The following is a 16,620-nucleotide window of genomic DNA, read 5'->3' as shown; positions in this document are numbered from 1 at the left end:
TTAATCTCTTATAAATTGCAGAACTTGCATTCATATCCCTCAATAAAACTAAAATTTAAGGCCTTCCTGCTTCCCCACTGCGACAGTCATTGATCGTGGAAGCTATCAATAGAAATAATATTCTCTTAGGATTATGTCAAAAAACACATTGCTTTTTAGAAATGTAAAGAACTGAGGATGTAAATAACGACAGTCCACAAACCTTATCCACCTTTTATGTGCATTTATAAGTAATTGCATGTTTCAAGCCGCAAGAAACAGACCTTGCTCCAGTAAAAATGGGATACATTTGAACTCATTGGAATTGAGAACAAATGAAGCCTTAGGCTATGGTTTCCTCCATCAGTGAATCTCAGCACTTTCTCTTTCCCCTGTTGGTGAAAATAGGGTCTGTCTACATTGCTGGGGGAGCTGGGGTTGTTGGGATGGGGGTGTCTTCCATTTCTGGGTAGCAGTACCAGTTGGAAAAAAAATGAGAAGTCTCCATGACGCTGGAAAAATCGGAGGCACCATTTCAGATGTGAAGACATTTAGTAGCCAAGGGGAAGTAGATTCAAGATTAGGCAGGGTTAAACCTTGAAAAATGGTGTTGCGCCATATACCTGTCATGATCATGCTCACTTTAGGATTTGTTGATCTAATCTGCAGGCCATTGAGCTACTGGTTACCTTGATCTGCAATCACGATTAATCTTCACTGTGGCATGGGTACAGCTTATTCAGTCCTTTATTTAGTCACTGTGGAATGTCATGTAGGATAAAAATAGGAAAGTCAGGTGTTTAAATCTCTATGTTATTTGCCTGTCCTGCCTTCTGGAGGCCATGGTCCTTTTTGTGCACTTTTATCAGGGTTAGAAAGACCACCCTTGCTGATCGCTTCCTCAGTCACATCTCTCCAAGCTACCTTGAATTTCTACCCCACATAAATATCCTCTTACTTCAAGACTGTCAGATCTCCTAGCAAGCTCTCCACATGAGAGTCCCAGGAACTTGCCTTCCTAGACTTCCTTCCCGTTTCTGTATTTACCGAAGCTACAGAAATCAACAAACAGTTCAGCCATTCTGGAACCTCTGAAGTGTCCTCTAACCTATATGTCCTTCCTTTGATAGATTTGAGATGCCATCCTGCTTGATTGCTTGAGAAACCTGGAGCCTTCATTCTAAGTCATTCATACCAACCAGACATCCCAATCTGACCTAGGCCCATTTGCCTCTAAACACTTTCTATTCATATACCCATCCAGATGCCTTTTAAATGTTCTAATTGTACCTGCCTCTACCACTTCCTCTGGCAGGTCCTCCTTGCACTCCTCGGGTCCTATTTAAATTTTTCTCCTCTCACCTTAAACCTATGCCCTCTAGTTTTGGATTCTCCACCCGAGGAAAAAGACCTTGGCTATTCACCTTATCCATGCCCCTCATGATTTTATAAACCTCTATAAAGTTACCCTTCAGCCTCCAGTGCTGTAGGGCAACAGTCCCTGCCTTTTCAACCTCTTCTTATAGTTCAAACCCTCCAGTCCCAACAACAAGATCCTTATAAATCTTTTCTGTACCCTCTCAAGTTTAACACCTGGAATGATGTGATCACTTTCGAGGTGTTCAAGGGGAGAGATGCAAGGTGGTGGTCTGAACTTCAGTTTTGGTGGAATAATGAGGTTCTTTGTGCTTGTTTTCTTTGGAACAGAAGGACGCATTTAGGTGATTTCATTCAGGCTCTGAAATCACGCAGAGGATGGTACATGTATGGAATGAGCTGCCAGAGGAAGTGATGGAGGCTCGTATATTAGCAACACTTAAAGACATCTGGATGGCTATATGAATAGGAAGGGTTTGGAGGGATATGGGCTGGGTATTGTCAGGTGGGACTAGATCGAGTTGGGTTATCTGGTCGGCATGGACGGGTTGGACCGAAGGGTCTGTTTCCATGCTGTACATCTCTATGACTCTATAACATCCTTTCTGTAGAAAGGTGACCAGAGTTATAGAGTCAGAGAGATGTACAGCATGGAAACAGACCCTTCGGTCCAACCTGTCCGTGCCAACCAGATATCCCAACCCAATCTAGTCCGACTTGCCAGCACCCAGCCCATTTCCCTCCAAACCCTTCCTATTCATATACCCATTCAAATGCCTCTTAAATGTTGCAATTGTACCAGCCTCCACCACATCCTCTGGCAGCCCATTCCATACACATACCACCCTCTGCTTGAAAAAGTTGCCCCTTAGGTCTCTTTTATATCTTTCCCCTCTCACCCTAAGCCTATGCCCTCTAGTTCTGGACTCCCCGACCCCAGGGAAAAGACTTTGTCTATTTACCCTATCCATGCCCCTCATAATTTTGTAAACCTCTATAAGGTCACCCCTCAGCTTCCGACGCTCCAGGGAAAACAGCCCCAGCCTGTTCAGCCTCTCCCTGTAGCTCAGATCCTCCAACCTTGGCAATATCCTTGTAAATCTTTTCTGAACCCTTCAAGTTTCACAACATCTTTCCAATAGGAAGGAGACCAGAATTGCAAGTAATATTCCAACAGTGGCCTAACCAATGTCCTGTATAGAAACATGACCTCCAACTCCCGTACTCAATAGTCTGACCAATAAAGGAAAGCATACCAAATGCCTATCCTATCTCCCTGTGACTCCACTTTCAAGGAGCTATGAACCTGCACTCCAAGGTCTCTTTGTTCAGCAACACTCCCTTGGACCTTACCATTAAGTGTATAAGTACTGCTAAGATCTGCTTTCCCAAAATGCAGCACCTCACATTTATCTGAATTAAACTCCATCTGCCACTTCTCAGCCCATTGGCCCATCTGGTCCAGATCCTGTTGTAATCTGAGGTAACCCTCTTTGTTGTCCACTACACCTCCATTGTCCACTACACCTCCAATTTTGGTGTCATCTGCAATCTTACTAACTGTACCTGTTATGCTCGCATCCAAATCATTTATGTAAATGACAAAAAGTAGTGGACCAAGCACCGATCCTTGTGGCACTCCACTGGTCACAGGTCTCCAGTCTGAAAAACAACCCTCCACCACCACCCTCTGTCTTCTACCTTTGAGCCAGTTCTGTATCAAAATGGCTAGTTCTCCCTGTATTCCATGAGATCTAACCTTGCTAATCAGTCTCCCATGGGGAACCTTGTTGAACGCCTTACTGAAGTCCACATAGATCACTGCTCTGCCCTCATCAATCCTCTTTGTTACTTCTTCAAAAACTCAATCATGTTTGTGAGACATGATTTCCCACGCAAAAAGCCATGTTGACTATCCCGAATCAGTCCTTGCCTTTCCAAATACATATACATCCTGTCCCTCAGGATTCCCTCCAACAATTTGCCCACCACCGATGTCAGGCTCACTGGTCTATAGTTCCCTGGCTTGTCTTTTCTGCCCTTCTTAAACAGTGGCACCACATTTGCCAACCTCCAGTCTTCCGGCACCTCACCTGTGACTATTGAAGTGAATGCAGTATTTCAAAAGTGGCCTCACCAATGCCCCATACAGCAACAACGTGACACTCCATGACCAATGAAGGCTGTGTTATTTGCATAACGGTCAAAGTTGTTTAAATTGCTGCACCAGTAGAATTCTTGATTTAAACTTCAGTGGAAATGGATAAGGTTTTCTAAATGATCAACTGCATAAATGTATAAATAGTGCAATATTGTATTTTCTTTTTATCTTCACCCATAAATTACCTTTCCTACTTTGATCCAGGGGTGAAAGGAAACCAAAAATTGACCTTTTCAGGACCAGCGTGGCTGCCATTCCACGAATAATACCGGATGGAATGTCAAAGCTAGAGTTGATCGACTTACTGTCAAGGTATGTGTTTTCCATCAGTTTGGCATCATAGAATGAAGCATCATTAAATTCAATTTTTATTGCCAATTTAGAAGCCTGCAGATCTTGTAGCAACAGTGGAAAAAGGAGCTGAGTTTAACAGAATGAATCATCAGAAGAAAGGTGATACAGAACATTTCCAGCCGTTTCTGTTTATATTTCTTATTTTTAGTATCTGCAATGTTGTGCTTTTGTTCAGTAGGTGCTCTCTGATACATGCATCAGGAGCAAAGGGAGTGAATGTTAAAGTTGGTGGATGGGGCATCATTCAGGTGGTCTTCTTTGTCTTGGATGGTGTCAAGCTTTTTGAGTGTTGTTGGAGTTGCACCCATCCAGGTGATTGGAGAACATTCCATCGCACTCATGACTTGGGAAGCCAGGGGTGAATTGCACACAATAGACCTCTTGTGTCTGACTTGCTTTTATAATTGCATTATTTGAATGGCTGGTTCAATTGGTTTCTGGCCAGTGATAAATCCCAAGATGTTAATTGTGAGGGATTCAGTAATGCTAATGCTATTGAACATGAAGAAAAACTGATCAGAATGTCTCTTGTTGGAGATGGTCATCGCCTGAGACTTGTGTAGCACAAATGTCATTTGCTACTTCTCAGCATGAACCTGAATATTTTCCAGGTCTTGGTGTATATGGACACTGGCTGCTTCAGTATCTGAGGAGTGGTGAATGGTGTAGAATATTGGGCAATCACCAGCAAACAACTGCACTTCAGATCTCGTGTCGGAGGGAAGATAATTTGGAGATGCAACTGAAGATGGTTTAGCCAGGGCATAAACCTGAGGAATTTTTGCAGTGATATCTTTTCACTGAGACCTGATTAACCTCCAACAATTGCAAACATCTTCCTTTTGTTGCCAGATATGACTCCACAATTGAACAGTTTGCCCCTTGATTCCCATTTAATTTAGTTATCCCCGGGCATCTTGATATCATACTTGTAAAATGCAGCCTTGATGTTAAGGGCAGTTGCTCCCATCTCACCTTTGGAGTTCAACCATTTTGTCTATGTTTGGACTAAGGATGTAATAAGTAATGAGTTGCCTTGGCAGAACATAAACTGAGCATTAGTGAGTAGTTTAATGCTGAAGAAATGCTGCTTGATCAGCCAGTTGAAAGCTCCCTCCACCATTTTGCTGATTGCTGAAGGTAAACTGATGGAATGGTAATTGGTCAATCAAATTTGTCCTAATTTTTGTGGACAGGACATACCAAGTCAATTTTGCACAATGTTGTGTGGATGCCAGTATTGTAGCTATGCAGGAACAGTTTGACTAGGGATGTAGCAAGCTTTGGAGCATGCCTTCAGGGTCCATTGCTTTTGTATTATCCAGTGCCTTCAAATATTTCTTGATATCATGTGGAGTGATTAGCTTAGATTAGATTCCCTGCAGTGTGGAAACTATCCTTTCGGCCCAACAAGTCCACACTGACCCTCTGAAGAGTAACCCACCCAGATCCATTTCCCTCTGACTAATGCACCTAACACTATGGGCAATTTAGCATGGTCAATTCACTTGACCTGCACATTTTCGACTGTGGGAGGAAACCGCAGCACCCAGAGGAAACCCACACAGACACAGGGAGAATGTGCACAGTCCACACATACAGTCACCCGAGGCTGGAATCGAGTGCTTTGATTTGATTGAAGACTGGCATCTGTGATGTTGGGGATGAGGTCAATATGGGTCATCTACTTGACATCTCTGGTTGTTGATGAATACCAATGCTTCAGCTCCTTGTCCTTTAAAATGACCTGTTGAGCTCCATCATTTAGCATGGGGATATTTATTGAGTCTCTTCCTCCTGTTAGTTGTTTAGTTGCTCAACATCATTCACATTGTGGCCAAACTTCAGAGCTTAGATTTGCTCTGTTGATTATTTGACCACTTAGCCCTGTCTTTTGCATGCTGTTTGCCTTGTTTGCCATGCTGTGTTGTAGCTTCACCAGGTTGTCACCTGATATTTAGATAAGCCTGCTGCGGCTCAGGATATGCCCTTCCTCACTGTTCATTGAAACGGGGTTAACCTCCTGGCTTGATGGTAATCCTTTTTTGAAGGATATGCTGAGTCAAGAGGCTACAGATTATGTTGAGTACAATTCACTGCTGCTGATGGCTTATTGCATTTCATGGATGCCAGCTTTGAGAAACAAGATCTATCCAAAGTCTGTCCCATTCAGACCAGTGGAATGACCTTACAACACGATGGAGGCTTCTTCAATGTGAAGATGGGACTTCATCTCCACAAAGACCATGCAGTGGTCAATCCTACTAGTACTTTCATGGACCTATGCATCTGTGACAAGTAGATTGTGAGTAATACCCTTTTTTTTGTTGGTGCACAGACCTCCTGGATCCATCTATGGTATTTACATAAGAAATCAGAAATCAATGCATCAGTACACTAGTTGGCGTACTCAAAATGTTTCGAGGATGTTGATTTTTGCGGAGCAGGTCAAATAATTTTTTCCCCTGTTGTTTGCTCCTTTATTATCTGCCATGGACCCAGTATAGTACCTATATCCTTAGAACTCAGCCAGCTCAGTCAATAATGATGCTTTCACATCATTGTTGGGTATGGAATTCCTTAGTGCATTCTTGACTGGTATTCAACATGGAGGAAAACTGATTCATTAGCTGAGCATGGGGCAGGAGTAATCAGCCAGAGGTTTCCTTGTGAATGTTCGATCTGATAGCGAGAGACTTCATAGGTTCAGAGTGAATGTTGAGAACTCCCAGGTCAACTCCCTTGAAACTGTATACCACTATGCCATTACCTCTGGTGAGATACGATCTACGTGGGGGCTTGTGATCATGGTGTCTTTGACATTGACTGTAGGGTACAGTGTTATGAGTATGATTATGATAGATTATTCTTTGACAAGTTCACGGGACGATCTTTCAATATCGGCACAATACCAGATGTTATTAAGGAAGACTTGGAAGAGTTAACAGGACTCGGTTTGCTGTTGTCTAGGCTGATACTGGTTGTAGATTTGATTTCATTCTTTTCCTTAGGTTTAGTTGTAGCTTTGATACAAATGAGTAACTCATTATGTCATTTCAGAGAGCACTTAAGAGTCAGTTACATTGCTGTGAGTCACATGTAGGTTAGACCAGCTAAGGATGGCAGATCTTTCCCAAAACGAAGTGAATCAGATGGGATTTTAATGACAGTTAACTGTGGTCACCATTGAACTAGTTTTTAACATCTGCAATAGGGTTAGGGTTAGGATTTGAACCCTGTCTGCCATGGTGGCTTTTGTATCATGTCCCCAGAACATTAGTCTGGGGTTCTAGATTACCACTACATCACCCCTTCCCCAGTATTTATAGGTAACTAAATACATTGGAATTGTCAATTGTTTGTATGCATAATGATAATCAATCATCAGATTTCCACAGCTAAATCTTGCTGTGTTTTGTTACTTTGGCGTTTCCTAATAGCTTTAAACATTTCTTGTTACTTACCTTTATGTTAGAATTTTAGCAGGTTAACAAATCAGTTTGGATTAACTATATTAAGCTATTCAAGCAAACTAAGTTACTTTGAGTAGTGTACATTTCTACAAACAGGGAACTTAATCACAATAATCCAAATGAATAAACTTTCCTTCAAGTTAAACACTTGTTCAATACCCTCCACATCTTTCAGTTGGATGCACCAAATTTGAGGCATGTACAATGTCTGCCATGTTATCTGTATCCTGTGCTCAGTGGTAGGTTATTTTCCTACATCAGAATGTAGGGGCTATATTGGATTGATATTAAATAATTATTAAGTATAGTTACTTATCTGAAAATTGTACCTGCTCATTTTATTTCAAAGCAGCATAGATTAGCTCCTTATGCATTTGTAATACTTCATACCTTATTTGATAGACATTATTTTATGGGTCTTTTCTGATTGTTTTGTGCTTTTCCTTTTGCAAACTTCCAGAAGTGTTCTGGCTAAAGTGATGGATTTCAAAATGTACACTAAAACAGAAAGAAAGATTCAACAGAATGTTAAGTGGAAGTTAATATCCTGAGGATAATTTTATGCCCTACTATTGGACAACCTACTCATTTTAAAAATTTTCAAAATTTTCCAACTCTAGGCTAACCATCCACATGGATGATGAACTTCGCCACATTGCACAAAACTCTCTTCAGAGTCTTCTTCTTGATTTTGCTGACTGGAGGGAAGATGTGTTATTTGGTTTCACTAACTTTCTGCTTCGTGAGGTGAATGACACTCAACAGAATCTTCTTGATAGCTCCTTAAAATTATTGGTACATTTGCTCACTCAGTGGAAACTTGCAATTCAGACTCAAAGCAAAGGCCAAGATCAAACCAAATTAAGGACTTCGGAGGTATGGTTTCATTTATCAGTTGACTATGAAGCTTTATTTGAAATAATGATGATCACATCATTTATATATTCACATTTTTAAAACTTTTTTGAAAGCATTTAGTCATTAAAAATGTTTCCATTATATGACAAAGAATATAGATTTGTGAAGTAACAGAATGGTAAAATGTTGAATATAATTTCTAAGAATGAACCGTTGTTTAATTGGTCATTCTATTTGTGTACAGTTGAAAATTCTTATTTGAAAATAATATTTACTGGCCCAGATTTTTAGTGTTCGCTGCTGGTGAGAATCACAATGGCATTAGATAATCTTCAGGAACTGATTTACCATGAAACAAATAACTTAAAACCTTGTGTAAGATACCCTGTAGGAGATTTAGCTGATTGCCTCCTGGGAAATGAAAACACTGAAAATTGGAAGTTTGTCCTTTGGTTACACTGACTTTTACATTGACTTACTTAAAGGTGATCCTGGTAAGTAGACATAAAGCCCCATACTCCACTTTTGATGTCCTCTCACATCCTCTTTAATGTCCCACCATGCCAATACATGCCCTTCTACCAACCCCAAGACCCTTGTAATCCTTATGCCAATTTAATGCCCATGTCTGACAACACCCAACAAAGTAATTATTTTGAGGGAGGGTGAAGAACTTTAAGTCCATCTTTTTCTTATCTTGATTGGCTGTCCTGATCACTTTGCATATGAATTCAGAATGACATATCTGCTGAATTCAAACCTGAATGCCCCCAACCTGACTCCACCCTCTACCCTCCCTTAGGTTGCGCATGAGTCTGAAAGAGAGAATACTTGATTGTATACAGTAAACAGCAGTCACTGTAATGACATCATGAGGACTTTGTCAGAATAAAGAAGATAGTAGGAGACAGAACTGAGGGTATGGTGCTCCTAAGAACCACTGTAGTAATGTAGACTTCATTCATGTAGATTGTCAATAGTTGCGTGAATTCCCCAAATTTCATTTATTTACTCAACAAGACTCTTCTACTTGGGTCAGAAAGATGGCTATTCTCATCCACTCTATCTCATTTTGAGCTTGAAAAAATCCAACACAAATCATCTTTGATCCAACTTCCATCGCCTAATCTCACTCTACACTTTCTTACCCTCTTTGCTACTGACCCACCCTTCTAATTCCAAGTCTTCATACATACTGAATTCCTTTGGTCCCTTCCCATTTTCTGTAGCTTTCAACAATGAAACATCCTAACCCCAAACACAGCTATACAGAGTCTACCAGTGGATGCTACCTTTCAACAAATTTGATCCAGGTGCAACGAGATTCTCATGCTGCATATCTTGAAAGTCTCTTTTCTTCTGCCCACATTTCCAAACTTTGAGCTATCAACATCTACTGAATTAGTCCATGCTTCGAGGCAAAGTACTGCAGTGGATTGCCATTGCCTTCTGCAGGATGACTGATCAAAGGACACTTCGTTCTTACCATCTGCCATCTGCCATCAGGGTTATTGGAAGGGCCAGCCTGACGTTCAACCTGTTTGGCCATGTTGCAAATGTACCATCTGTGGCCAACAAGTACTGGGGAGGGCTCAAACCTGGAACTTCTGTCCCAGAAGTAGGAATGCTACTACCACACCACAAGATCTCCTTACTTTGAATGTAGGACCTCATTTTAAAATGTTTAATGTTAATGAGTATTCACAGTTTGCAAACATAATACAAGTACAAACCTACCACAAGTCAACATGAGGCCCAACAAGCCATAAACATATCATTGACTCAATGCCCCAGCAGGAAACCAAAATTTAACAGTTTAGTCAATATAGACACATTGTGCACCCACTTCTTGCTCTTGCAAGATCTATAAAATCAACCCCAAAGTTCTTTTGTATAATGTTCTCCTTCTTATCTGAGAAATGGTAACTGTATTTTCAGCCACCTAGACCTTTCCAGAATACCCTTTTTAGACCATATACATTCTCCTTCACCTCATTAAAATTCTCCTTAAAGTCAAGCAACCCTTCTAAAAGCCAGTCTTAAGCTTTCGAACAATATTTTTCCATCCACGTTTGCAAGATATCTTGACACACTTTTGCATTAAAGGTGCTGTGCAAATCAAACTGTTACTATAAGTCAACCTTTTTCTTTTCTTGGGCCTTTGCTTGGAATTGTTCCAAACAGTGGTACAGCCACTGAAGTTGGGCCTTTCAGATACTGCTTAGATTTGGGGATCTCATAAAATGCTGCCTGCAAATTCACATCTTTTACGAATTCAATATTTGTTTCAAAGACTAGCAAGGGCAAATACTCAGGCTGCAGATCATCTAACTTTAACACAGCAAGCAGAAGGCTCCAAAATTGGCAGACAGTATTACATTTAAGCCTGCAGCAGAGCTCAAGTTTCCTTCCAAGATCTGAGGTACACTGTCATTTACAGAGGCATTTGTGTGCCTGGCAAAAGGCCAAAGAATGCTAATTAACTAGAGTATGTTATTGTTCGAGGTTAAATTTAGCTCCAATTAGTGCAGTGCACTGCTTAAGCATGCTGATGTGGGAACAGAAAAAATTCTCCAATAATTATACCCTTATAAAGTTCACAATGTGCACATTCATCATGGAATCATGGTTTAGTTACAGCACATGAGAATGAAGCCATGCAGCCCATCTTGTTCTAGACAGCTCTGAGTAAGAGCAACTCAGTAAACCTTATTTCTCATATGGAAGAAAGCAGTTAAAAAAAGTGAGTAAAACTCTGAAAGGATGGTCCTGGTCTGAACTTGTCATGTACACCTGAAATGCAATTCTAGTTCAATACCATCATTTCCAAATTTAAATTGTTTTACTTTCTGCTTAGGCCTTGAAACTTTTCTTTCTCTTCAGGTAATTATCGAGTTTCCTTTTGAAAGCCACTATTGAATTTACTTCTCCCATACTCTCAAGCAATGCATTCCAGATTCTAAATAGTTCATTGAATAGAGTGTTTTTCCTCATATTGCCTTTGGTTTTTTAGCCAATCAATGTCCTCTGGTATTTGATCCTATTTCCAACGGCGACTTGTTTCTTTATATCTACCCTATGCTGCCACCTCGTGATATGTATAACATAATGCTTATACTGAAGCTAAGCACGTAGAGGTACAAGGCTTTGATCAGATGGCTACTAGAGCACAGACTGATGCGAATGCATGTGATAAATTCCCATTTTGCCCAATACTGTAAATATATTTGCTTTAAATAAAAGCTAGCTTTAGTTCCTTCCTTCACCAACGGGCTGTCACAAGTATGCCACATGATTTTGAACGTTTCTGTCAAATCTACAATCAACCTGAGGAGGGAGAAAATAAATTATGAGCACAAACTAGCAAGAAACATAAAATTGGACAGTAAGAGATTCTTTAAACATGTAACAGGAAGAGCAAAGCAATAGTGAGCATTGGTCTGTTAGACATTAAGCTGGATAAATAATAATAAATAATCAGAAAATGCTAGTAGGTTTGAATAAATCATCATGATAGAGGACATTAACAACATTCCAAAAATACTTAACAATCAAGGGTTTAAAGATGGTGAGGAAATAAACCAAAACTATCACAAGAGTATAAAGAATTAGGAAAGCTAAAGAACTTTCCCTGGACCTGATGGGTTGCATCCTAGGATTTTAAAGAAAGTAGTTGCTGAGGTAGCAGATGCACTGATAGTAATTTTCCAAGAATCCTTAGCTTCTGGAAAAATCCCAGAGGATTGGAAAGCTGCCAGTGGAGCTCCCTTGTTAAATAGGGGAAGAAAACAAAAATAGGTGACTATAGACCAGTTAGCTTAACAGCTATTGTTGAAAAATATTGGAGTTTATTATAATAGTAGACCATTTGGAATTATATCATATATTCAAATAAAGTCAGCATGGGTTCAAAAGGGGAAATCATGCCTGACAAGTTTATTACAAAGTTTAAAAAAATCATGCAACACCAGGTTATAGTCCAACAGGTTTATTTGGAAGCACTAGCTTTCGGAGCGCTGCTCCTTCATCAGGTGGTTGTCCAGGTGGTTGGACTAGAACCTGGTGTTGTGTGATTTTTAATTTTGTACACCCCAGTCCAACACCATCATCTCCAAATCAAGTTTATTACAGTTCTTTGACGTAACAAGCAGGATAGATAAAGAAGAACCAGTAAGTGGAAATCCATGCATATTACAAAAGGCACTAAATAAGGTCTGGCACACAAGGCTACTTAGTAAGAACCCAATATATTGAGGGTAGTATATTAACACGAATAGAGGATTGGCTAATGAATAGGTAATGGGATAAAGAGACATTTTCAGGATGGCAACCGGCAGTGAGTAATATGTCACAGGGATCAGTACTGGGTTCATAATTATTTATGATATATATTAATAACTCCTTCAAAGGAAAGATATACTGGTATTGGAGAAGGCTCACTTTGTTGATTTCAGATATGAGGTATTTTCTTAGGAGGAGAGGTTGAGTAGGCTGGTCTTGTACACATTGGAATTTAGAAGAATGAGAGGAGACCTCATTGAAACATACGAGGTGTTTAGAGTGTTTGACATGTAGATTTGGAGACATTGTTTTTCTTTGTGGGGAGTCTAGGACCAAAGGACATAAGTTCAGAGTCACCCATTTAAGACAGAAATGGGAAAACATTTGTTTCTTTCGCAGGGTAGTGAATCAGGGCTGAGGTAGATAGCTTTTTAATCATGAAAATCAAGGGTTGTGGTAAGTCAGAAGGTGGAGTTGAGGATTTTCAGATCAGCCATGATTTTATTGAATAGAGAAGCAGAATTAATGGGGTGAATGGCCTAGTTTAGCTTCTATGTCTTATGGTCTTAATTTTTCCTTTAAGGAGAAAACCCCAGCTTCTCCAATCTATCCATGTAACTGAAGTCTCTTATACTTGGAATTATTTGAAGGAAAATTTTCTTCACCACCTCAAATGCCTTTGCTTCCTTCCTAAACTGTGTTGCAAAATGTTCAGCCCACTTCGCTACTTGAGGCTGAAAACAGTGTTTTATAAAATTCCACTATGAATTCCTTACTTTAATATTCTGTGTTATCCTATGATTCAGTTTGTGGCACCTTGATCTCTGAACCAGAAAGTTCTGGGTAAAAATCTCACTCCAGGAATTCTTTCAGCAAAAAAAGTCAAGACTGAAACTTCAGTGAAGCAGTGAGAATGCTCCGCCGTTTTGAAAGTACTGTGTTTTTGGATGAAACATTAAATCTAGGTCCCATCTACCTAGTCATGTGTATAATACCACTTGTAGAAAATCAGGTGAGCTACCCCCACTATCCTGAACAAAGTATAGAAGGCCGTCTACCAGCTTAAGAACGACAAGGCTACTGTTGCAGATGGTATCCCCACTGAGGCATTGAAATGCAGAGAAAAGAGCTCCTGCTGCAGCTACCTGCCCTTATCTGGTAGGAGGAGAGTATGCCTGGAGACCTCAGAGGTACCACATTCATGGGCATTTTCAAAAAAGGGAACAGCTGCAACTGTGGTAACAACATCCATCTCCACCCTGCTGCTGAAAAGTTCCTCCCAGAATTACAGTGTGGCTTTCGGCCACAGAGGGGCACACAGACATGATTTTCACTGCTCGACAGCTGCAGGAGAAATGCAGAAAAAAGAACCTACCCTTGTACAAGGCCTTCTTCAACCTTGGAAAGGCCTATGACACTGTCAGTCAGGTAGTATTATGGAACATCCTTCTCTGCTTTGGTTGCAACATGAGGTTTGTCACCATCCTTCGCCTGCTCTACGATGACATGGAAATCGTGATAATGACAAATGGCTCCACCACCGACCCATTCCCCGTTTGGCACGGTGTCGAGCTGTGCTGTGTCATCACCTCAGCACTGTTCTTGATATACCTCACTGCAATGCTTCAATTTACCACTGACAAGCTCCCAGCTAAAGTGAAGATAAATTACAGAAGCTATGGAAAATTATTCAATCTCCCCCACCTTTAAGCCAAAACCAAAGTCATCCCAACCAATGTCATCAAGCTGTAGTACGCAGAATGTGCAATCTCAGAGGATGTACTTCAGACCTTCGTCAGCACTTTTATGGAGGCATGTAAGAGCACAGGTCTCACCTGGGCCACCTGCAAGATGCAAGTCTTCCACCAACCTTGCCCAGCATTCTGGATCAGCCCCCCCGATCATCAAGGTCCACAGGGAGGTCTTTGAGAACGTTGGCCACTTCCAGTACCTCTGCAGTGTCCTGTCAACCAAAACAGCTATTGATAAAGAGTTACACACCACATCCAGCATGTTACTGCAGCCTTCGGCCACCTGAGGAAAAGGGTGTTCAAGGACAACAGCATCAAATCTGACACCATTCTCATGGTTTACAAAGCGGTGGTGGTTTCCACCTTTCTGTATGGCTCTGAGATATGGACTGTCTACAGCAGTCAAGGTGCTGAAGCAGTACCATCGCTGCCTGTGCAAGATCTTGCAAATCCACTGGGAAGAAAGAATCACCAACACCAGTGTCCTTGACCAGGCCAACATCCCCATCATCGTGATACTGCCCACCTTTGGTTTCGATGGGCTGGGCAGGTCGCCTGCATTACTGAAATGAGACTCCACAAGCAGATGCTCTATTCCCAGCTTTGAAATAACAGGTGAACCCCACTGGACAGAGGAAGTGCATCAGTGATACCCTCAAGGCCTCACTGGCGAAGTGCAGTATTCCTACAGATACCTGGGAATCACTGGCCCAAGACTGTCCAAAATGGAGGAGGAACATCTGGGTAGGTATCAAGCACCTCAAGACGTGTCATTGGAAAGAAGCAGATGCCAGGTGAAACTAACATAAGGAGTGTGCTGCTATACCAGTGTCTGACCCACCCCTTCCCATGACCATCTGCTGCCCCAAGTTTAATAGAGCCTGCAGAAGCTGCATCAGTCTGTACAGCCACCAATGGACTTTTCCTCAGAGTGGAAGAGAGACATCCTTGTTGGCGAGGAACCACCAATGATGATGATGTCCAAAATTTATCTCAACAAAAGGACCAAATGTTAGGTTATTATATTAGCTAATGACGTAAAGATAGGAAAGTAAATTATGAAGAGCTTATAATGAGTATTCAAAGGGATATAGATAGATTTAATTAGTGGACAAAAGTTAGGCAACTGGAGTCATGGTATGGGGTAATGTGAATTTGTCCACTTTGACTGAAATAATAAAAAAGTAAAATATTGCTTAAATCGAGTGAAATTGTAGAACTTGATGCTTCAGAGGAAAAAAATCACAAAAGGTCAGTGTCTGGTACAGCAAATTGTTAGGAAATCAAATGTTGTCATTGATTGCCAGTGAAATGTACAGGGCATTAGATCATATTTTGAGTAATGTGTACAGTGTAGTTCTCCTTTAAGAAAGGGCATAATTGCATGTGTTAGGAACGGTTCATCAAAGATTCATTTGACTGTTTTCTGGGCTGTAGGGCTGCCTGATGAAGAAAGATTACACCGGTTGGACTGTAGTGAGCACTAAGGTAAAAACAATGACTGCAGATGCTGGAAACCAGATTCTGGATTAGTGGTGCTGGAAGAGCACAGCAGTTCAGGCAGCATCCAAGTCTTGTCAAGCTTCTAAGTTCTTAAGGAAACTTCAACAATGTAGATGCTGAAAGAAGATTTGCCCTTAGAGGACACATTTTAAAATGGAAAATTGAGTTTCTCGTTTAAGTTGGAGGTGAGAATTTTATTTCCTGCAGAGAATTGAAAGTCTGTGGAACTAGAAAGGGAGTCAAAAGGTATTGGGAATAGGCAGGAAAGTGGAGTTGAGACTATAATCAGAGCTGCCATGACCTTATTGAATAGCAGAGGACACTCAAATGACATACTTTTGATATTAATTCCTCTGTTCATACACATGCTGTGCAATGAATATATCAAAACAAATTACTTAGTCATTGTCATACTGCTATTTGTGGGAGTTTCCTGAGTGCAAATTGACTGTGTACATTCTATTCAGAAAGCAATTAATTGGTTTAAAATGCTTTGAAGCATCTGGAGGTCATGAATACATGCAAGTTTTTCTTTCTTTCTTTGTCTGTATATATGAAGCCCAGGATTCTGTATACCTTATTAACTTTCAGAGTTTGCGCACCCTACACACCATCAGGTCCCTCTGCTCCTCCTGTACACTTTAGAATTGTATCATTTATCGTAGAGTCATAGATTATAGATGTACAGCACAGAAACAGACCCTTCGTCAAACCTGTCCATGACGATCAGATATCCCAACCAATCTAGTCCCACATGCCAGCGCCTGGCCCATATCCCTCCAAACCCTTCCTAATAATATACCCATCAAAATGCCTCTTAAATCCTCTGGCAGCTCATTCCATATACGTACCACCCTCTGCATGAAAACGTTGCCCCTTAGGT

General features: G+C 40.8%; 1 protein-coding gene across 6 annotated transcripts in view; it reads left to right on the top strand.

Moving 5' to 3' along the window:
* LOC140481292 (protein furry homolog) overlaps nt 1-16,620 on the top strand; it is a 412,478-nt gene that overhangs the window by 222,066 nt on the left and 173,792 nt on the right. For all 6 annotated transcript variants that reach the window (XM_072577249.1, XM_072577246.1, XM_072577244.1 and 3 more), the window contains exons 17-18: nt 3,722-3,829; nt 7,965-8,220. In XM_072577249.1, coding sequence (XP_072433350.1) covers nt 3,722-3,829; nt 7,965-8,220 — 364 coding nt within the window. The remainder of the gene's footprint in view (nt 1-3,721; nt 3,830-7,964; nt 8,221-16,620) is intronic.

The sequence above is a fragment of the Chiloscyllium punctatum genome, chromosome 9 (genome assembly GCF_047496795.1).
Source record: "Chiloscyllium punctatum isolate Juve2018m chromosome 9, sChiPun1.3, whole genome shotgun sequence".
Taxonomy (NCBI): domain Eukaryota; kingdom Metazoa; phylum Chordata; class Chondrichthyes; order Orectolobiformes; family Hemiscylliidae; genus Chiloscyllium; species Chiloscyllium punctatum.
The sequence above is the reverse complement of the archived record's forward strand: the minus strand, read 5'-3'. Positions and strand labels throughout refer to the sequence as shown.